This window comes from Tasmannia lanceolata, unplaced genomic scaffold (assembly GCF_043159265.1).
Source record: "Tasmannia lanceolata isolate RefF3 unplaced genomic scaffold, GAP_Taslan_0.1 ptg000007l, whole genome shotgun sequence".
NCBI lineage: Eukaryota > Viridiplantae > Streptophyta > Magnoliopsida > Canellales > Winteraceae > Tasmannia > Tasmannia lanceolata.
In genome coordinates this window covers 10957734-10981317 of record NW_027518684.1, presented here as the reverse complement: position 1 = coordinate 10981317, position 23584 = coordinate 10957734, and the positions used below count along the sequence as shown (strand labels likewise).

At 39.9% G+C, this 23584-nt stretch overlaps 2 protein-coding genes across 2 annotated transcripts; one reads left to right on the top strand and one right to left on the bottom strand.

Moving 5' to 3' along the window:
- Positions 1-1395: 1395 nt before the first annotated feature.
- Positions 1396-2370, top strand: LOC143880958 (uncharacterized). Its single transcript, XM_077383933.1, has one exon. The coding sequence runs from the start codon at positions 1511-1513 to the stop codon at positions 2339-2341; it is 831 nt and encodes a 276-aa protein (XP_077240048.1). The 5' UTR covers positions 1396-1510; the 3' UTR covers positions 2342-2370.
- A 7892-nt stretch (positions 2371-10262) lies between these two features.
- Positions 10263-23075, bottom strand: LOC143881864 (N-carbamoylputrescine amidase). The gene is made up of 9 exons (XM_077385184.1): positions 22726-23075; positions 19863-19911; positions 18453-18544; positions 18147-18298; positions 18020-18066; positions 17864-17897; positions 17545-17711; positions 10746-10842; positions 10263-10623 (listed from the first exon to the last, which is right to left on the bottom strand). Exons 1-9 carry the CDS (start codon positions 22809-22811, stop codon positions 10448-10450), a joined length of 900 nt encoding a protein of 299 aa, XP_077241299.1. The 5' UTR covers positions 22812-23075; the 3' UTR covers positions 10263-10447.
- Positions 23076-23584: the final 509 nt, after the last annotated feature.

Genomic DNA, 23584 nt, shown 5'->3' with positions numbered 1-23584 from the left:
TAGCAGCCTTCATGGGTTTGACCAGTTTATGAATCTGGTGGTTGAAAACAACTGTAATTCAATGGCAAGGGTTGAGCAAGTAGAAGCTTGGGTTAAAATGGGTGGTTTTTGTGGGAGCTTGACTAGTTTTGGCATTGTAATTCTGTCTGATCTGTCCTTGGCACTATTTTGGGAAGCTGAGAGATTGTAAATGTTTGTTTGATTGTGTTTCTAGTTAAAGTTCTTAACCTTCATGTAAGACATTGCCATGTTATTCCATGCTACCTGTTTTTGCCTTCCAATAACCCCTTTGTACTTGTGAATTGTGAGTACTGAAACATTGTTTTGCTTTGTAGTTTTTATTTTCTCATAGCCTCCATTATTTCACATTTCACTGAAATCAGGTGCTACTTCCCAAGCTTGCCCACCAAAAAAAAGTGCTACTTCCCAAGCACAACCAGATGAATTGAATGGTGTATAAGTGCGGCTTGCATCTCTTTTTGCTTTTCTTATCAGTATACCATGGAGTGACCAACAGACTCTCAGGCATATGTGCCTTTGAGGGATTTGCCTTCAACTGAAGTGCCCTTAATCTTTGAGACAAATTCTTCTGTTAATGATCGAGGGTGATTTTTTCAATATCATTCATTGAATGTAGAGATTATCTTCTCCTGCAGTTGATCTGTTGGGTTGGCATTTTGTTGATCTGCATTCCTTTATCTTAAAATGGGTTTAGTGGTGGACTTTCAATATAAATGTGATGAATCTTATCTCCTCTATATCAACTGGCATTGCCTCATTGGCCATCATCATACAACCAATCGCTTGCTTCATATCCAGATTCCTGAAAAGCATATTCACATGATGGGGATTATATTTTTTTACTATTAGATAAAATTTAACCAGATTTTCCATAATAATTTAAAACCCAAATAAAATTTTATGTTTTTTCATGTGTAATCAAGAAATTCTGGAAAAAAAAATTCCTTTCCAAATTTTTCCACAAAATTCTTCCAATCCAAACAGGGCCTAAGATATGGGTTGGCGGGTTGCTGTCCGCATGTACATACAGGCCACAGATGCATCATCTTAGCTAAATCTGAACATGGGAATGACACGCCAGAAAAAGGCTACAACAAAATCACTAAACAGAACCCTATAAATCCCTGAGGAGCCAACAAAAGACGCAAGGAAATTGTAGATATCTGAGGTATATTTGAAGCACTCCTTGTTTAGCATTTTTAACCAAGTATAGAAAAGAAATGACAGATATTACATACAAGTCAAAAGGTGTGGTGTAAAATCCACACGTCATCACCAATCCTTATTTCCCTCTAACTGGAATCCAAACAGCATCACCAATTATAGCATCTCCCCACCACCTCATTTCCTAGCCCGTGGCTCTACCATATCCATCCCTTCTTTTTCTCTTCTCCATATATATCTTTCTCCTCTCTTCACCTCTTCACAGACCATTTACCTTCTCATATTTCTCTCTATCTTTGTCTCTCTCTGTTTTAAATTCACAACCATGGCTACCTGTGGTAGCCTTCAGCACTTCTTTGAGAATCCAATGCCTGAAAACCCAACACTCCTTGAATCCTTGGCCTCATGGAAACAAATGAAATCCATGAAACCAATTGAGCTCTCCTCTTTTACGGAGATCTTCGGCGAACTTCATTTCAAGGAGAAACCCGAATCGCTCGCATCGCCTTCTTCTTCATCACCATCCTTAATGGATCAAAACCCACCACCCAAAATCGAAAATCTAGATAGAAACAACATCACAGAGAAGAACCCATCTTTGGATTCTTCGCGCAAAAATCAATATAGCTCCAAGAACAGTAATTGCTTCTCATCGAAGAATTTGGAAAGTCTGCAGCTTTGTACAGAAGGACTTGGATTCGAGAGCTCAGGGGAGGTCGAGGACTTGAAGACCAAGAGCGGGGACGACTGGGGCAATCATGAGAAAGAGAAGGATAGTGATTCGAAGCCTTCGTCGGAGAATCAACATTTGAATTCAAGAAATCTTTTAAACTCCGCGGGTGGTGGAAGTTTTACGAGATCAAAGACAAATGGCAGTTTCCCACCACCGATTTCTTGCATAGGGAGGACTGGAAAACCATGGGTTTACTTTAGATCTTATAGACATGATGGGAGGTTTGTTCTTAGAGAGATCAGAATCCCCACTCAGGAACTTTTACACGCTTCCAGAGAAGATGGACGTCTGAAGCTTCACTTTGTTCAGCCTGACAAAGAAATCACCCAAGAGAAAGAAGATGAAGATGACGCTGAAGAACAATGCGATGAAGATGATGAAGAAGAAGAAGAAAAAGAAAAAGATGGAGAAGAGAGGGAATAATAACATTCGCTAATGGGTAATAACATTCGCTAATGGGTAATGAAATTTCCTAGTTTTACTGGTCCTAAATGCCAATTACATGCAATTTCATGTTCTGTTTTTCTTCTATCTATGGAGATAAAGCAGTAATCAGAGATTAAAGACCTTGCAAGTCATGGTTGGTTTTTGTTCTTGCTGTTTTGAAGCAATTCTAAGAGATAATTAGAGTTTTTGGTCTTCTTCCTTCTAGAGGAGAGTGAGAGATGATGGTGATTCAGCTCTTCAATGTGAAATTTTGTTGATGGAACTCAAAAGGCTTATATTATTAGGAGATAAAACTTATCTGAGAAAAATCCATAAACACAAGGCAACATTAATGTGTAATGCAATGGAATCCTTGCATTTAGTTACCTTTTTGATCTGTTAAGACAAGCCCTTAACAAATCATAATGTCATAATTTCTTGTTCTTCCATGAACTCCGTCCTCCGATCCTGCAAAATTCAATTTAATTCTACCTCTGTCATGCCATTTCTGAATTTCAACAGGGAATTGATAATTGACCATTTGTTTTAATTATGGGAAATCCTTGATCCGATTTAGATCAATTTATCATTAGCAATTTGTTGCAAACTTAGGCAAACTTCGATCTGATTCCAGTCAAATCATGTGGTTGAATTGCAATTCCAACAAATTGGGAGGACTTCGATTACGGGATAAACATGCACAAAACACATGGAAGCCTGTACCAAACTGGAGATTATGTAAAGAGTACCAACTTATTTGGAGATACTAAAAAACTACTTTATGAAACCATAATGAATTCCATGTGTAGAAGAGGAAAATCCTCTCCTTGCTTCTCTCTTTTTAACCTGGTTTTGTTGTTTTGATGCAGATGGAAGATTAGAAGTAAAAGTGAATATAGCAGTTCTATAAAGGAAGGAAAAAGTTGCCATATTCATGGATCAAGGATTAGAGAGTCATGAATTTCTTAAGGCTAGACTAGTTTATTAGTTGGGAGTTAGGTGGGTTGGGTCTGGTTGAGGTCAACCCTAGCCCAACCCCCCTAATCCGACCCAACCCAAGCCTCAGGTTGAGGGTCAACCCTAACCCGACCAGCCTATGTCTCTCAACCCTAACCCGACCCGTCTAACGTCTGGCTGGGTTCGGGATACGAGCCAGGTTCAGGTTAGGTCAGGTTGCCAAGGATTCAACCTTAACCCAACCCTAAATTAAATCGGGTTGGCTTTTCCCAACATTAAGCCAATCCAACCTTAGCCAAAATCGGATCTGTTTGAGCCCAGCCCATTTTGCACACCTATTTACTAGACGTTAATATTTAAAATAATGATTTTCTGATTTTCTCAGTATCAATAGAGGAATGATCCAATGACCAGGCTCTACATCTACCTCTATATCATATGTGGGCCTCACCGATCTAAATATGGGCAGCACGATTTGAGAGCAGATTGCATAAATATTTTTAGAAAACAAGTAATAAAGGATTAGCTTTCTGTTTAATTGAGAGTTCATTGGGAAGTGAACAATGACCGTAAAGATAGTTTGTTAATGAATTACATCATGGTTACACAGTTCTGATTGGGGAATAATTTGGTGAGACAAAAAAATCCCAAAAAAATTGAATTTTTTTGAGAAAGATAGATGTGTTTTTCTATTTAAAACATGCACATTCAAAATATATATATATATATATATATATATAGAGAGAGAGAACGGTTCTTACACATATGTGTAGATAAGTTATCTACACACTAGCTTAAAATACAGTGGGGGCCACATTATTTGGGTGATCCAAACCATTCATTTTTAAGGCCCTTACTTAGATAGGGCGTCCACAAAAAATCAGATCCATAGGATCATCCTAACCATTCGAACTGTGGAGGCAAAAAATGGACTAATTTGTGAAGGTTTAAAGACATCCATTTTACCTGCACAAATCGTAGGGTTGGGATGATCCTATGGATCTGATTTTTTGTAGACACCTTATCTATGTGAGGGCCTTTAAAATGGATGGCTTGGATCACCCAAACAATGTGGGCCCCCACTGTATTGTGCGGTCGACCGCACCAAGCTTAGGTGCGGTCGAGGGCCCCAAACTCATGCGGGCCCACTTTGTTAGGATGACCCAAAGTATTCATTTGAAAGGCCCTTACATAGATGGGGTATGTACAAAAAATCAGCTCCTTAGGATCATCCTAACCATCCATTTGTGGAGGTCAAAATGGACAGACACCGTTTGCCACAAATCTGCCCATTCTTGCCCTCCATTTTTGGAGGGGTTAGGATGATCCAATGGACCTGCTTTTTTGTACACACCCTATCTATGATGCGGCCTTGCAAATGAATAGTTTTGATCCGCACAAAAAATGTGGGACCCATGTGTTTGGGCCCTCGACCGCACCTAAGCTTAGGTGTGGTCGACCGCACAATCTATATATATATATATATATATATATATATATATAGAGAGAGAGAGAGAGAGAGAGAGAGAGAGAGAGACGTTAAAACAAATGGGAGGCGTTATAACAGGTTCTTGCGTTCGAGCACAGAAACAGGGGTGAGCCACATTGGGGTGGGGGTGGAGATGGGGGAGACTATAGCATTCATTTGCCGGGTCCTTTCATGGATAGGGTGTCCACTAAAAATCAGCTCCATTGGATCACCATAGGGTGTCCATTTGTGGGGTGAAAAATGGACAAATTTTTTGACAAATAGTATCTGTCCATTTTCTCCCCCACAAACGGACACCCTAAGAGGGTCCAATGGAGCTGATTTTTGGTGCACCCTCCATCCATGATGGGGCCTGTCAAATGAATGCTTAGGAACACCCCCCCAATGTGGCTCTACCCCTGTTTCCAGCACTCGAACGCAGATAAGCTATCTGCGCTCGAGCGCAGGAACCATTTCCTCTCTCTCTCTCTCTCTCTCTCTATATATATATATATATATATATATATATATATATATATATATATATATATATATATATATATATATATATGAGGAAAGTGTTGGTGAGCTTAAGCTAAGCGCCCCAATCACATGGGTCCCACATTTTCTGTGGTGATCCAAACCATTCATTTGCAAGGCCCTATCATAGATAGGGTGTGTACAAAAAATCAGCTCCATAGGATCATCCTAACCCCTCCATTTGTGGAGGACAAAAATGGGCAGATTTGTGGACAAATAATGTCTGTCTATTTTGACCTCCACAAATGGATGGGTTAGGATGATCCTATGGAGCTGATTTTTGGTACACACCGTATCTATGATAGGGCCTTGCAAATGAATGGTTTGGATCACCACAGAAAATGTGGAACCCATGTGATTAGGCGCTTAAGCTCACCAACACTTTCCTCTCTCTCTCTCTCTCTATATATATATATATATATATATATATATATATATATATATATATATATATATATAGAGAGAGAGAGAGAGAGAGAGAGAGAGAGAGAGAGAGAGAGAGAGAGAGAGAGAGAGAGAGAGAAAACGGTTCCTACACATGTGTAGATAAGTTATCTACACACTAGCTTAAAATACAGTGGGGGCCACATTATTTGGGTGATCCAAACCATTCATTTTTAAGGCCCTCACATAGATAGGGTGTCCACAAAAAGTCAGATCCATAGGATCATCCTAACCATTCGAACTGTGGAGGCAAAAAATGGACTAATTTGTGAAGGTTTTAAAGACATCCATTTTACCTCCACAAATCGTAGGGTTGGGATGATCATTGGATCTGATTTTTTGTAGACACCTTATCTATGTGAAGGTCTTTAAAATGGATGGCTTGGATCACCCAAACAATGTGGACCCCACTGTATTTTAAGCTAGTGTGTAGAGAACTCTCTACACATATGTGTAGGAACCGTTTTCTCATATATATATATATATATATATATATATATATATATATATATATATATATATATATATATATATATATATATATATATATTGTAGGTTTTGAATTCTTGTAATATTTACAAATCAAAAGAAATTAAAAGAATTATTTGCAAATTTGTAAGAAACTTGCATTTCATTCACAAAATTAACAAATTCTTGAAAAACTGAATTTATCAAAACATCGTGTTTTTTATTTTATTTTATTTATCTGATCCTATTTGTAAGTTCTTAAAAAATTGCCGACTTTTGTGACTCTGTTGGACCTCATTTCCCATCACTCTCTGATGAAGATTGAATCCAACCAAACGATCTTTTCATGTGATTCTCTTTTTCATATGAGATGATTTCTGAAGAAGGAAAATATGAATTGGTGTGGAACAGCCGTAGCGGAATTGAATTTTATCACTGATTGATTGTTGCCCATTTGACATCATGTGCTATGAAGATCGGACGGTGAAGAGAGCTAAACCTCAGCGTAGGTTCCCAAGTAATGAAAGACCAAAGCAAAGTCTAGAGTAGGAAAAACCTCACTATTCTTCATTGTATATAGCATTTAACAAGTGTAGTTGCAACTGTAAAGATGCCATAGACTATTAAAAAATCAGTCTACGTCAAAGTTAAACGATGAGCTAATGAAAGCAACATTTAGGCACCGTTTGTTTTGGATTTTGAGAGCCCATTGTGAGTCTAAGACTGATTATTGGAATTTTGGACTTTGAGAACCGATTATGAGTCCATTATTGGACTCAAAATTAAGTGTAAATTTGAGTCCAATGATCAGTTTTGGACTGACAATCGGTTCCCAAAATCCAAACCAGGGCCTTTAGGTTATGGCAATCATTTGAGGGTCCTCGTCTTTGAGCACATCTACACCATGTCTCCATCTCAACAGTGTGGATCCAACCCAAAAGAAGGCCACACTCACAAAGATTTCAAAGGAATGACGTTCAAATCACCTTGTGAAAAGAGGTCCCAATGAAAGATGAGCAATTTCAATTAAGAAAACAAAAGCATACGTCCCAACATAAGAAAGATGAACAATTTCATTTAAGAAAACAAAAGCATAAAGAAACAAAAGCATACAACCCAAGATAAGAAAGAGGAGCAATTTCATTAAAAACAAAAGCAAGCAACGCCATGTATGGCCTAGGCATCAATGAAAAATTGATCTATGGAATATTCGTGGGCCCAATTTTTTAGAGGGGCGGGGGAAAGGGAGAGAGACTTGAGTTTTGGCACCAGCTCAAGTTTCTTCCTCTTCTGCCCATCTCTCACAATCGACCCCACAAATATTCCACGGAATATTTTTTTCAAGGTTGCCAAACATGGCCCAAGTGTTGGGATGAAATCAAATCTCAAAATCAGCATCTAATTTTGAGCTAGCTAGACAGATTTACGTCTTTATGAAAGATAGATTTGGGACCCACTTGGATACCCACCTGTTATCCTAAAAAGATAGACACTGTTTTGTGAACTGTATATTAGCAATTCATGTTCAAGAGGCAGTCCTCCTCAAGAGCAAGAGCAAGAGCAAACAACTTTCTAAGTCTTCAGTCTAATATCACATGCCTCCCGCTTGCATCATTACAAAGCAACAACCTACCAGCCAACCACACAAAGTGAAAAAGCACATCAGATTCTTCATCAAGTCTAATCTAAGCCTCAATAGTAGAAATTTTAATAGACCAAAGCTTAGGAAGAATTATCTTTTAGTCAAAATAGATTCTATAGGAAGTTTCCTCAGACCTCCTAGGTGAATCAGCTCTCTCTCTCTCTCTCATGCCCCCATAGAAATAAGATTCCATGAATTTGTTTTCGTGGCTGCCAAACATACCATATATTAAGGTCCTGTTTGGATTGCAGGAAAACATTTCTTGGAGAATTTTTTCCCCATCTCTCTCATGCCCCCATAGAAATAAGATTCCATGAATTTGTTTTCATGGTTGCCAAACATACCCTATGTTAAGGTCCTGTTTGGATTGCAGGAAAACATTTCTTGGAGAATTTTTTTCCCAAAAGAGAACCTTTTTGTTTCTACCATTTGGAGGGAAGTGATAATCATTATAAATTAAAGGTCCCTAAAAATAAAACTTGAATTGCGGTCGTCAAGCCACTTTTTTCATATGTAGTCAAGCAATATAGAAGTTTTGGAAGAAGTTACGAGCTATAAGTGTGGCTTATGATACAACTGGTATCAAAGTAGAGTTAAATACGATTGCATTGATAGTTGTTTTCCAAATCACGAGCTTCTAGTGCCTCATTTTACTTGGGGCGATGTTTACCAGTAAAATGCACTCGTAATCCTTTCTTATTTAATAAAACTGGTATCTTTGACTCGGTCAAAAAAAAAAAAAAAAAAAAAAGCATGAAATTTAGGAAAGGCGATGATAAATTCGCACCGCTTTGACGTTAAAAAAAAAGTTAAAGTAGGCCACTTATCCTCCTTTAAAGCTGTGCGAATTATCCTACAGGAGGTGTGAATTTATCATTGCCCTTTAGGAAAAAGGTACTTTTCCAAACTTTTCCCATAAATTCCTACAATCCAAACAGGGCCTAACCATTAGGAGTGGACATGGTTCAGGTTCAACCTGAAGAACCAAACCGAACCTGCCTATTTGGTTCAGTTCGGTTCTAGGATTTGGTGGTTCTTTGTTCGGTTCCGGTTCTGGGTTCCTGGAACCGTGAGAATGTGGTTCGTTCTGGGTCCCCTCACCACCAACACGGTTCCGGTTCTGCTTGACAATAAATTCACCCCCGCTTTAACGTTTTGCTTTGCCTTTTAAAGTTTTAACAGTAAGTTATTAAAAACTAATAAAATCCCAATCGTTATGCGGAAAAAAAATTATAAAATAAAGGTCGAATAAACCCAGAACCGAACCAATCAAGTTATATGGTTCGGTTCGGTTCCAAAGATATATGGTTCGGTTCTAGTTCCAAATTTTGGCAACCGATTGCATACGGTTCGGTTCTGGGTATTCCCCGGAACCGAACGGAACCATGTCCACCATTTAAAAAAAAAAAAAAAAAAAAAAGGGCGTGAGACGAATTCTTTTGAGATTGTTTCCAACATACTTTATGTTTTTTTTTTCCAAATAATTTCCTATCATTTCCCAAAAAGAGAAATACAAAAAATTAACATTCAATGTGAAACATCCATTTATTGGATGGTTAGGATTATCCAATTATTGCAATATATGCGCACTGGCTCATCCACAATCAGGCCCAACAGATGACCGGTTCCCCTTGCCCAAAAAATTAGGGAGGATTGCCAACTCCGGTAATCGAGGGCTATCTTTTCCCCAGGCCATAGCTAGCAAAATGCGATACGGCCAAAAAAAAAAAAAAAACCAAAGGACCAGAGAAATTTGTTATCCACAAAATACAACGAGCGTAAAATTTGGAAAGTTGGTAAAAAATGAATTAAAACACGTTTAAAATGTGTTTTTAATGAAGTATCAAATGGAGAACCTACAAAATGCATTCTTTTAAAAAAAGGGTTTGTTAATGAGTGCCCCCGGCACTCGTTAAGGTGCATTGGGAACATGTTTTTACTCACGTTACGAGAATGTTTTTGAGATTTTCATAACAGTTTTAAGACTCTTTGGCTGGAAATAAAAGTGAAAACATGTTCCCAATGCACCGGGGGCACTAGTTAACAAAACCCTTTAAAAAAGGGCGTTTAAAACAAAGTTTTGCTAACTATAACCCGAGTTAATGGCAACAGAACCTTGGCTGCTGCTCTTTGAGAAACCTGACTCCAAGACCCTGCTGCCTCAGAACAGTATTCTTCTGACTGGACGACAGAGCACTAATTGGGATTGAGAAGTGTACTGGAATTGAACCCATCAATTCATGGTTGTAACATACAGTCCCATCCAACTTGAGCTTGGGCCTCCAACCCAAGTACCCAACATCACTTTTCTAGTCTCCTATAGATTGATACTGTAAAGAAGCCCTTCCATTGAAAATTTGGAATCAAAATTCAAAGGAGGACTGCAAACTCATTCACAGTTAAAAGAAAAAAGGTTCTTGGCAGTTATATATATGGGGATTAGACCATCAGTAACATGATATCTTAAAACTCATAATGATATTGGACAGGGAAGATAAGTTGATTGTACATTTTTGTATTCTTAAGATTATGCATGTTGGCTAATTACCTGAACAACATGGAAATAACTGGTGCTGGATTGAAATTATTGAGAAGGTTTGCTGCCATCTAGTGTTAGAAGCACTTTGTATAGGTCTGGACGTCGATCCCGAAACACCCCCCAACTGTGCCTCTTGGACTTGATTGCAACCAGGTCGAATTCCGAGATCAGAATGTCTTCATCTTTGTTATTGGCAGCCGCTACTATTTCTCCAGTTGGCCCTGTTCTTCTCATGGTCAGTACTATGTAACAAATCAACCCAACCAACCATCCACACGTGCACCCACACATTAACAAGAAATTAAACGTGATTCTGAAAATACACACCAAGAAAAAGGCATACCTGCTATAAACGAATTGCCATAAAATGTGATTTCACTGTTTCCATGTTCTGTCTTGATTATCTCCTTTCCAATCCGGTTCGAAGCTACTAGGGGAACCTGCAATGTCACAAATTGTTCTGAACAGGAAGACCAGGATTATATACCAGCCTAATACTGGGCCCACCTTTTTTTTGAAAGACAAGAGATTTTGTTGCTAAGAACAGTACATACAACATGATTGCATCATAACCTTGAATGGGACAAGGCGACCCAAGAAGGATTACAGGAGATACACGATCAATAATTCCAACCAAAACCTATATAAGAATCCAACCTCATTTCTTCTATTAAACTGGATTTGCAGATGATCAGTTCAGCCTTCTCTGCTGCTTTAGCCACCTTGGTAAGATCCAGGTCGCTGGAGAGTTTCTATTGTCCATTTTCTCTATGGAAAAAGAGATTGGAGGCCGCAATAGGGTTTAACGTGATAATGAATGTTGGTATACAGATTACAGACCATACGAAATGAAAGTTCATGAATTGGTGAAGTTGTGTAGAAGGTTTTGAATGGTTCCATGGAAGCTACAAAGACTCGGGAGGTAAAAGTAAGAATTTTTGCTGAAAGGAAGTTTTCTAGACTTTTGTTGATAGATTTCGCATTGTATGGATGGTGGCCTAGTATTGGAAACCTGAAGTTGAGGAATAAGACTGTTTTTTTGGGGAAGTGGTTTTGGAGATTTGGGGAAGAGAAAAACTCCTTGTGGCATCAAGTAATTGGGGACAAATATGGGAAGGGGTGGGGAGATTGGGAGGGTAGAGACCCTAAATTAGGAAAAAGGCTCGGGGCGAGGTTGTAATGTTCCTTTTTAGGAACATTGATCGAGGACTGTGCTCCATCATGTTCAAGGGCCACCCTTTTGATCATTCTCAAGAAGGCACCCCTTATAGTGCTAATGTGGGCATAAGCCAAGGGCCATCTTCGTGTGGGACCACTCAGTGGGCCGAAGATCAGATGAAGTTGCAAGGTTTGAGCGGTGTGGGGCCCCTTTTTAAGTGTTTGGGCATCATCCGTGGGGCCAGACCGAGTGATGGTGGCCCAATTGTGGGACCATTGGAGTGGAAGTCCCTCTTTAGTGCATTGGCCAAGGAGCCATCTGGTGTCCAAATGGCCCATAAGATGACCTTATTTTGTACTAATCCTCCTTGGCAAAAATGATACGAGCACCACTCTAAGTGCTTGACTTGGAATGAGGGTGGTATGCAATCAAGACATTCAAAAAACTTATCTCCTATGCTAGTGAAGCAACCAACTTAGAAGGCAGTGGGTTTTCTAATTGGACGGTGCAGTGAGCACCCCATCCATCCTCCATCCTCCATCCTCCTTGCAGCAGTGTGCCCTTGGAGATCACCCATATTCCACAACCATTGAAGAGAGCATCCCCTCCATCCAGCCAAGCTTCCCCATCTTGGACGTCCATCCCAAGCTTCCACGAATGTTATGTTTTTATTCTCTACTTGGTCATTGTTGATTTGGTAGCTTCCCAATCATCTCTTTATGAGAGCTATAGCTCTATTCTCTTATGTGAAGCCATTTTTGGTGGGTGGAATGACACAAAACAATCCCTATAAATTGATGCAATTGAACTGTTTGATGAAATGTCTATGTGAACGGCCATTCTTTTTGTAGTTAAAAAGGTGGGTGATGGCTCACCATTCCTTTTGAAGAAAAGGGCCATTACAAGTGGTATCAAAGCATCATCCTGCCAGCCTTGGTGCCCAAGGGAACTCAGAAATGCGCTGCGAGAAAATTGGTCCACGTTTGGACAGCTTTTAGTGGCTTGATTGCTCCATCCACTACGCCCCCTAGGTGTTTGAGGAAATTCCCAAGTGAAGGTAACAGTTCTGGGCAGTTTAGAACTGCAGAAATACACTTGCAACAACGCCCACCAACTGTTTGAGAAAAGGCCCAAGAGCAAAAACGTTTTCTGGTCGGTGTTTGGGCTGAAAAAAAAAGCCTAGCTACTGACACCTCCTAGGTGTTCGACGAATTGCTCAAGTGAGACTAGCAAATTTTGAGTTGTTGTGACATTCCTCCATTGGCGCCCCCTAGGTGTTTGAAGAAAGTCCTACAAGAACCATTCTACAAAGGGACAACTATCACCCGTGGTGTACCCCGACTGCTTGAAGAAAGGGCTATGCAAACCGTATAGGAAGGGGCATAACTCAAAACAGCACACCCCAATCTATAAAGCTTGCATGCTAATTGTTTGTTGGGTGCTCTGTGAGACATCAAAGGAGTTTGCACAACCATTATTGTTGGGAAGTTTGTGAGACTTCAAGCATCGCTCCTTGAAGCGGTGATTGCGTGGACAGAAATTACAAACACAAGTGTTGTATAAGAGCTACTACAACAAGGTATCAAGGTATTTTGGTAGGCACACCAACAATTCGTCGAGTTGTCTATGAGGGACTGCACATCCAAAATGGGACTGCACACCAACTGTTTGTAGAAAAGCTGAAGAGAAGTGCATAGCTCTGGCCAGTTTTGGGCTGCTGAAATGCCAAGGCACGGACACCCCTAGATATTCGATGAAATGCTCCAATGCTGCAATGAGACTTGCTAACTGTTGATGATCAAGCTGTGGCGCCCCCTAGGTTTTTGAGGAAGGACTACAAGAACCCATATTTCAAAGGGGGGTGGCTCAAATTTGCCGTTGCTCAAACCTGCATGCCAATTGTTTGTGTTGTACACTGTGAGACATCAAAGGAGTTTGCACAACTATTGCTTGTTAGCATTTTGTGGCGCATCAAGCATTGGCCGTTGAAGTGGTGATTGTGTGGCCTGGATACTTCAAACATGGGTGTTGTATAGGAGCTGCTACAAGGAGGTATCAAGGTCTTTCGCTATGCACACCAAAGGTTTGTCGTGTGGTCCATGAGGGGACTACATAGTTGATTTGGGACTGCACACCAACCATGTGTCCGGTGGCCTGTAATACAGCTTGAGAAATTAAAATGACCGCATTCTCCATAGGTGGACAGATTTGCAGAGTCCCCATGGAGTCTACACAGAGAAGGCCTATGAAAAATGATGCAGATGAGAGGTTGGTAGCACGCTTTGCTTATGCTATTGACACCCGCTTTGCCCGCCTTGAGCGCACCTTAGTCGAGGCTATAGAGTGCTTGACAACTCGCTCAAACAAGGGTAACAATTTTAGGGTGGTGACTATGCCCCCTGATTTGGAGAGCGCCTCTACATCCCTTACCATAGACATACCAACCCTTCATCCACAGTTCAATTGCATCAATTTATAGGGATTGTTTTGCACTTCTATGTCATTCCACCCACCAAAAATGGCTTTACATAAGAGAATAGAGCTATAGCTCTCATAAAGAGATGATTGGGAAGCTACCAAATCAACAATGACCAAGTAGAGAATAAAAACATAACATTCGTGGAAGCTTGGGATGGACGTCCAAGATGGGGAAGCTTGGCTGGATGGAGGGGATGCTCTCTTCAATGGTTGTGGAATATGGGTGATCTCCAAGGGCACACTGCTGCAAGGAGGATGGAGGATGGAGGATGGATGGGGTGCTCACTGCACTGCCTTCTAAGTTAGTTGCTTCACTAGCATAGGAGATAAGTTTTTTGAATGTCTTGATTGCATACCACCCTCATTCCAAGTCAAGCACTTATATTCAAAAAGAGTGGTGCTTGTATCATTTTTGCCAAAGAGGATTAGTACAAAATAAGGACATCTTATGGGCCATTTGGACACCAGATGGCTCCTTGGCCAATGCACTAAAGAGGGACTTCCACTCCAATGGTCCCACAATTGGGCCACCATCACTCGGTCCGGCCCCACGGATGATGCCCAAACACATAAAAAGGGGCCCCACACCGCTCAAACCTTGCAACTTCATCTGATCTTCGGCCCACTGAGTGGTCCCACACGAAGATGGCCCTTGGCTTATGCCCACATTAGCACTATAAGGGGTGCCTTCTTGAGAATGATCAAAAGGGTGGCCCTTGAACATGATGGAGCACAGTCCTCGATCAATGTTCCTAAAAAGGAACATTACAAATCTCCCCTTCCCGAATTGCTTGCCCCCAAGCAATTGGAAGAGAAATGATACTACACTGTCATTGTGTCGTCCGCGGTCAAATGGGAATCTGCGTGGTACATCGGGATGATGCGCTTGATGAAGTCCATGAGCATCGAGCAAATACTGACAACAACATTGTCGATCAATGTTGGAGTTCCAAGGGTACTGCGTTGGTTCCTCGAAATTGGGAATAATTACTAGCAGAGCTCCTCCATGCATCATGTCCATAGGTGCCCCTCCCAGCAAGAGGGTCATCAAGATAGGGGCATCCAAATCCATATCCTCATCATGGGACATGGACTGGAGTGGTAAACAAAGCACCTTGATTGTCTCCACCTCATATGGAGCCACATTGATGATCTGCATCTGAAGGCTTGGTCCCCCACCGAAAGTGCCATCCCTACTATCACTGTGATCATCAACAACCTCTTCACACTCGGCCTCTGATTTAGCACCAATGGTATCAATATGTGCTGGCATCTGCGGTGTGGGCGGAGGTAGTGGTGGTGTAGGCGTGCAAGTCAGCAGGGGTGGTGTTGGGGTAGGAGTGCAAGTCACTAGGGCACTAACTTCGCTCTCAAATGATGTCATAATATCCTCATAAACTATTGGTCGGCATGGATGAAGGGTTGGCATGTCTATGGTAAGGGATGTAGAGGCGCTCTCCAAATCAGGGGGCATAGTCACCACCCTAAAATTGTTACCCTTGTTTGAGCGAGTTGTCAAGCACTCTATAGCCTCGACTAAGGTGCGCTCAAGGCGGGCAAAGCGGGTGTCAATAGCATAAGCAAAGCGTGCTACCAACCTCTCCTCTGCATCATTTTTCATAGGCCTTCTCTGTGTGGACTCCATGGGGACTCTGCAAATCTGTCCACCTATGAAGAATGCGGTCCTTTTAATTTCTCAAGCTGCATTACAGGCCACCGGACACATGGTTGGTGTGCAGTCCCAAATCAACTATGTAGTCCCCTCATGGACCACACGACAAACATTTGGTGTGCATAGCGAAAGACCTTGATACCTCCTTGTAGCAGCTCCTATACAACACCCATGTTTGAAGTATCCAGGCCACACAATCACCACTTCAACGGCCAATGCTTGATGCGCCACAAAATGCTAACAAGCAATAGTTGTGCAAACTCCTTTGATGTCTCACAGTGTACAACACAAACAATTGGCATGCAGGTTTGAGCAACGGCATTTGTAATGTTCCTTTTTAGGTGGGTGATGGCTCACCATTCCTTTTGAAGAAAAGGGCCATTACAGAGGTTTAGAGTGGGAAAGGAAGAAGGGACAAAGTGTTGGGTAGATATTGGTTACGAGAGACTGTTTTGTGATTACATGGATAGGGGGGCAATGGGACTGTGGTCTGGTATCTTAGATTGAGGCGAAACCTAAATGATTGTGAGATTACCTGTCTGTCTACACTTCTTTCCTGTCTGCAGTCTTGTTATTGCTCTCCTAATAGATATATAGCGAAGACGAAGAGAGATTTCATTTCACATGGAAATGAAGACGGCTATTCGTAAGATTGCAGCAAAGGAAGATTTTCTCGTTTAGGTGCTAGCAAATACTAATTTTTTTTTTTCCAGGGGATGCCTTCTGGTTTTTTGCCACAATGGGAGTTGCTCAAGGAATGCCATGGATTATATTTTTTCTTCTTCTCCTTGGCGTGCATTTTACTTGATCACCAGGATGCCAGAGTTAAGGATGTCTAGTTAGTATGAATACCATTTGCCGTCTCAGCCAGTTTACGCTTCTCCACCGCCACCTTTCCATTCTTTGCTGTTTCCAGCCCATGCAATGGGTCTCTCACTGGCTCTAGCAATGGAGGTAAACAGGTGGGCATAGTTAACATCCAAACCATATGTATTTCATAAATTTGAACCCTTCTAGGGTTTTAAGATCCAAAACCACAAAAAGGAACAGAGAAACCAGATCTCAGCTCCCTTTTATCTTCTTTCCAAGATCTTCAAACCAATGAGGTTCCATTTTGGGTTTTGAAATCCAAAACCAGAAACCAAACTCCCAACAATGTCTTTATTTAGTTTCCAAGATCCTCAATAGACTTGGACATGTCGGTCGGGTATAGGCTGGGCCATTACGATGTGGCATTCGTGCAGACAGTGGGAATGCATGCGAACAAAAATTCGTCAACCATCTAGTGATTTGCAGGGAGTGGATGAATAGGGACAAAAAGAGAAATGATGGGAAAGGGAAGAGAGTTTGATTGTAGATTTTGGGCTTTTAAAAGAAGGGCAATTTGGGTATCAATATGAATAGCATATTTGTAATTTAAAGAGAGCTGAGTTATAATGAAAAAAACAACAACTTAAAAGCACATTTTTTGCCGAAATAGTCAGTAATATTCACATAACACACATTGTCATGTTACTAACATGAGCTGCACTTGTTACATGTTAGAAGCTCACTAATAAAAAGTTAAAAACTATGCTACAAATGGCAATCTAGGCCTTCCTTTTGATGTCCCAAGGATGACTTAGGGACTTCAAGTGCCACCCGAAAGCAAACCTACTGGGCTACCAAGCCCATTGAAATCACTTCACTAAATATAATAACACTGATAAAAAAATATGCTACTAACTAGAATCTAGACCTAGGGCCAACAAGTGCCACTCAGAAATGACCCATTGAAAGCCCTTTACAAATTCAAAAGAGGAAAATATTATGATCATGAAGATAGAAACTTACCAAATTAGCCCCAGCATGCCCTTGCATAACTCGCTTCCAATGATCTCGGGAATCAAGTCCTTGATCTTGTGGTTCTGATCCTATGGCAGTAGGGTAGAACAATATTTCTGCGCCTTGAAGAACCATTGCTCTTGCCACCTCTGGAAACCATTGGTCCCAACATATGGCTGCCATAGAAAAAGAGAAGGTAAAAGCACAGTTCCTAAATCACGGGCAATCTGCGGCAGATGCTTCTAGCATTTTATCTCAACCTAATATATTCAAATCACAAGGGAAACAAATAGTAGACATATTAGTATTTTTCAGGTCCAGTTCTTACCAACTCCAATTTTGGCAAACTTAGTATCAAAGACCTGTTTGACCAGAATATCAAGGTTGACCATTAGTTCCATTACTAAATCCAAAAAAGGCTAAATCAATGCTTTTTATAGAGGTGTAAAATTGGATCATTATGGCATAAAACACCATACTCCACCTTGAAGCCGGTGTCACCTGGATTGAAATAGAACTTTTCCTCGTAACCTGAATAGCAAAATACAATTTTAATCAAATAGAATAAAAAAGAGATCCAAGCAATAAGAAATCACGCCTTACATACTTGCCTGGTCCATCTGGAATATGCGACTTCCTGTACAGTCCAAGATCGGTCCCATCAGCATCAATTATGGCTATTGAATTGTAATGAGCATTATTTGCTTCTTCAAAGAAACTGACAGGTATCACAACACCCAACTCTTTTGCAAGTTTCTGCATCCTGCATGAACAATTGTAAAGTTTGAGAGTTTTAACTAGTAAAAACTTTTTTTTTTGGTTAAAAAGTTCACTTGTGAAAAGTTCAGTTGTTTTGGTAACACGGCAACTTGCAATGCACAAAGGCTGAGGAGCTGTTTTAAGAAAGCTGTTTCTACCTTAGAATTGTAGGGTGTCCTTTATATGGCTTTGCTCGTTGAAAGAAATCCTCCCTTTGAGCTTGGCAGAAATAATATCCCTCGAATAGTTCCTAAATACATCCAACAAAAAGCAAGAAATTGAATTGGCATGATATCAGAAATGAAGTATAAGAGTCACAACCTTTTCCATTTTTAGTTCAAACGGGCTCTTTGAAGGATACATGCAATCTTGATGTACTTGCCACTGCATGAAAGATATCCTCAAGAGAATATCACACTGCCCATTTCACAAAGTGACAATGAGTGCATAAACGTTTGACAAAGAATAGACCGACTGGATCATTAATTGCCCAAGGACATATTTAGTATCGGTTATAGGACCTTCTGCAACCTATGCACAGGAAGAATTCATCTAGGTGTACTTGCCTGTTCTACTTAACCTCTTCTTTTTGATAGTCTGAGCTCTGACAAGAAGATGGTTCAAAGTATTACACTCTTACATCTTTGTTTCCCTGGAAGGTTATCAAGTTTATATGGCAGTTATGACTGTTGCGGATATACACCAAAAGGTAACCTCTATGTTTAAGTTTTATTTTACCAACATAACCATTTGTGCAAGGAAAAATTATCTGATTTCATTGGAGCTTCAAACTTCCTGTTAATGAGGTCATCAGCCTCAGCAAAAATGCTTTCTTGTGATTATGTTAGAAAAAGAATTCGGTGCTAAGAATATGATAAACAGAAAAGTATGAAGCACTGCTTAAAACTCTCCAAGTCAATCAACAAATTATTTGACTTGTTCGTCAATATACCACTCCACATTAATCATCAACTCACTCGAGTCAACTTGGTTTTACCTTGGACCAGTTCTTATTCAAGTACAATTTTTTAAATACTTTTGTGCAGGAAACCCTCTTTAAACTCTACATTTTTACTATCGATAAGTTAGCAACATTACCTAGGATATACATAACCACACAAAATCATGTGATATTAGAATGAGAAATTGAACAATAGGTAAGACTACCAACAGGAAATTCATGTAATAATTTAATAATTTAACGTGATGACTTAGACAGTTCATGTTTAGCCAAACAAAATTATTCATAATCCTGCCCTTTTGTGGGTCAAACTGTTGACACATAATCTTCAGCGTACAAAGAAAATACTGTAAGAACATGTTTTTAGCATGAATAGCGAGGGATTCTATATAATTCAAGAATAACCAGAGGCACACAAAACTGGAAAACATCCGAAAAAATCGACTGTACATCGTTAATTACCCAAAAAAGGATAAAAGAAAAAAAAAGTGATACTTTCAAAAGCCAAAGCAAAGTTACAGACGTTTAAATATTCATAGCAGCATTTATTACAAAAATGATATCAAAACTGATTGAAAGGGATATTTTAAGTTTCCTCGGGTTATACCTGAATGAGAACAATGTTCGCACCCTTCTTTTGAGCATTTCTAACCAATCTGCACAGAATGGAGTCATTACAACCAACTTAACAGAACATGAACTTCAACAAATCAGAAGGATACAAGCTAAATGCATAGAAAGTTGTGAAAAATTATCAACACTTTGTACTTGACTAGGAAATTACTTACCGTGTTTGATTTGGTCGGGTGAACAAAAAACACACTTATTCCATTCAAAATTGGATGGTGCATGATCCACTCAGCTGCTTTCTTATAAAATTGGAGTTTGGACTACGTACTTAGAGTTTGCCCAGAGCCCCAGACCAAGTTGAGGCTCAACTGAGTTTTAATTGATTAGCGACTTTTTGGAGAATGTTTATGTATGGCTAACATGAAGCAATACAATAGATGTTTAACTAGAAAATTTAGAGCATGAGATAACTAAAAGGTTAGACCATTAAAGAACTAGCACTGATATTCTTAACATGTTAAAGGGAGGAAGTTTTCTAAGGTTCACAGGAATCACAACATATAGTTTCATGGAAATGCGTCAAGTTTTAAAGAAATCATGAGTAAGGTGCAGAAGAAAGTCTCATGATTCTCAATCATTATATTCTTTACAAACAAGCAAATCCAATCTTTAAATATTCGAGTAGAATGGATCTGTCAGTTCATGAAGAAACTTGGAAAAATAATGCCTTATATCATGGGTAGAAATAGAACTTAATTTTCCAACTTCAACATTAGCAATTGACAGATTAGAAAATTTTAAAATGGGTTAAAGCAATTTAGCTTTATTCCCACCTTATCCTAAATCTCTTGTTTTCAACAGACTTCTCATTTTAGATTTTTTTTTTGAATGGTAAAGAATTATACTAATAACGAAAAAGAGGAATTGCCCTGTGACCAAGGAGGTACCCATATAGAATATAAACCCTCTTACCCATATAGAATATAAACCCTAAAATCTATACCATGTACCACAAAATTTGTGAAAATAGGATACTGATCGCATGAAAACACCCTAAAGGCCTCAGTAACACAAATCTTCAAATTCATCAATAGAGATTGCGAATGCATAAATGAAGGGAAAATCAACATTTAGAAGCTAAAAGATTAAAATGATTTTTTCTCCTCTCTGACTGCTAAACTATTTTGACAATATCCTTTCTGACTGATTTTTTCTCCCAAAGATTAAAATGTGGGTTTGATTTGGTTAACTAGATTATTTAACAATATTTTGAAGACTAAGAAGATGCCTGATGAGTGGAGGAAGAGTATATTAGTATCTATTTATAAGAATAAAGGGGATATCCAGAGTTGCACCAATTACCGAGAAATTAAGCTAATGAGTTATACCATGAAGCTTTGGAAGATGGTAATTGAACATAGACTAAGAAAATAGACTAAGGTGTCAGAAAATCAGTTTGGCTTTATGCCCCGACGATCGATTATGGAAGCTATCTTCTTGATTAGGCGGTTAATGGAGAGATTTAGAGAAAATAAAAAGGATCTTCATATGGTTTTCATTGACTTGAAGAAAGTGTATGATAGGGTTCCTAGGAGTGTTATGTCGTGAGTCCTTGAAAGGAAAAAAAGTACCTACTAAATATGTTGATATGATTAAGGTGAGCAGTTCCTAGTGTGAACTACGGATGTCACGTCTAGTGAGTTTCCAATTACAATAGAACTTCACCAAGGATCAGCTCTAAGCCCTTATCTTTTTACTCTAGTTATGGATGAACTTACGGAGGGTATCCAGGACGAGGAGCCGTGGTGTATGTTATTTGCAGATGACATAGTATTAATTGACAAAACCAAAGCAGGAGTTAATGCTAAGTTAGAGTTATGGAGAACTACTTTGGAATCCAAAGGTTTTAGACTGTGCAGGACTAAGAAAGAGTATATGGAGTGCAACTTTATTAATCTAAGAAGGCAGGACGAGGATGTAGTAAATATGACTGGACAGGAGGTACCTAAGAGGGATATCCTTCGCTATGTTGGTTCAATCCTATATAAGGAAGGAGAGATTGAAGAGGATGTTAACCACAGAATAAGAGCAGGTTAGTTGAAGTGGAAGCATTATTCAGGAGTTCTGTGCGATCGTAAAATACCTACCAAGTTAAAAGGAAAGTTTTATAAGACAGCTGTGAGGCCAGCCATGCTGTACGGCTCAGAATGTTGGGCCACCACGAAGCAGCATGTGCATAAATGAGTGTAGTGGAGATCCGAATGCTTAGATGGATGAGCGGCCACATAAGGCTAGATTGAATTAAAAATAAAGGCATCCGTAAAAAGGTGGGGGTGGCATCAATTGAGGAGAAGATGAGAGAGCACCACTTAAGATGGTTTGGGCATATCCAACGTAGGCTTTGGATGCTCCGGTGAAAAGTGACTCGTGCGAAGTAGATGGAGTAAAAAGAGGTAGGGGCAGACCGAAAACAACTTGGGAACTGTGAGGAAAGACCTGATGGCTAGGAATATAGCAGAAAACATGACCGGATAAGATAGAATGGAAGAAATTGATCCGTGTAGACGAACCCAACTAGTGTCAGGATTAGACTTAGTCAATTTGAGCTAGGTAGATCCTTTGACCTTCTTCATGAAATTTTTATAAAGGATTAATTAGCCGGCCCCAACTAGTTTGGGACAAAGGTTTAGTTGAGATGAGTTGAGTTCTGTAAATAGTAAATACACTCAAACATTGGCAAAAACATGAAAAAGGTAAAGACCCTATTACACATGTAGTACGTAAACGCTAAACCCTAAATCAATTCCAACCTTGACAAAAAGACGGAGAAGATCTTAACAAAACCCTATGAGAGAGAGAGAGAGAGAGAGAGAGAGAGAGAGAGAGAGAGAGAGAGAGACCTTTCTGCTGTGTCGACATTAGTGGAGATTTCATCGGAGCATGCGAACTGTAAGGCGGATATGGTGACAACCCTCTTTCCCTCCATTTCCTTTCAACCAAAACCTCTTCTCGCTAACCGCACAACACCGTTGCCTTCACTACCTTATATATACCCAACGATAATGTGAAGCGACTAAAATGCGCCGGAAATGACGGGACCTTGTTTTGGGAGACGGAAGAAGTCATAAAGACTAAACTCATTCCCAGCCCGACCCTTCAAAACTGGGCCTGGCTGGATAAACCCTCGGTTGCCCATAAAAACCCAAATGAATTAAAAGTCAAAAAAGTTCTTAATAATTAGTAGAGCCAAAACAAATTAATAATAATAACACCATCTCTTCATTCAGGCACAAAAAAAAATCAATAGTGCCTGTAAAAATTAATATTAATAACATCATCCTCACTCACCATCTCCCCATTTAGGAGCAAAAGTTTATTAAAAAAGAACTGGATCACTAGTGGGTCCACCCAGCCTTATGGGTGGGTCTGGGTTCACAAAATTGTGACCCGTAAAATTCCGGGTCATTTGTGACCCGGCCCATACCACCCAGACCTATACAGGTTGGGTGAAACCCGGCCAAACCCACCCGTTTGCTAGGTCTAATTAAGGGTATCAATGGACCTAGATTCTCTGATGGATCCGACGGGTCAGAATGTTAATGGACAGGAATTAGGCATAGCAGTTGGGTGCGAACCGGGTCTACAGGATCCAAATTCTAAAGTTCCAAATTATATCGGATCGTGACGTAGAAATGGCCATAAAATTTCATGAGAAATTATCGGAAACTGATACGGAGACCGAGAGTAGTACTGACCATG

Coding starts and splice junctions, on each gene's coding strand:
- LOC143880958 (XM_077383933.1), top strand. CDS start 1,511: ATGGCTACCTGTGGTAGCCTTCAGCACTTCTTTGAGAATCCAATGCCT.
- LOC143881864 (XM_077385184.1), bottom strand. CDS start 22,811: ATGGAGGGAAAGAGGGTTGTCACCATATCCGCCTTACAGTTCGCATGC. Junction 18,545..19,862: donor CGAACATTGTTCTCATTCAG/GTATAACCCGAG, acceptor GGATGTATTTAG/GAACTATTCGAGGGATATTA. Junction 10,843..17,544: donor GGCATGCTGGGGCTAATTTG/GTAAGTTTCTAT, acceptor GTGACATTGCAG/GTTCCCCTAGTAGCTTCGAA.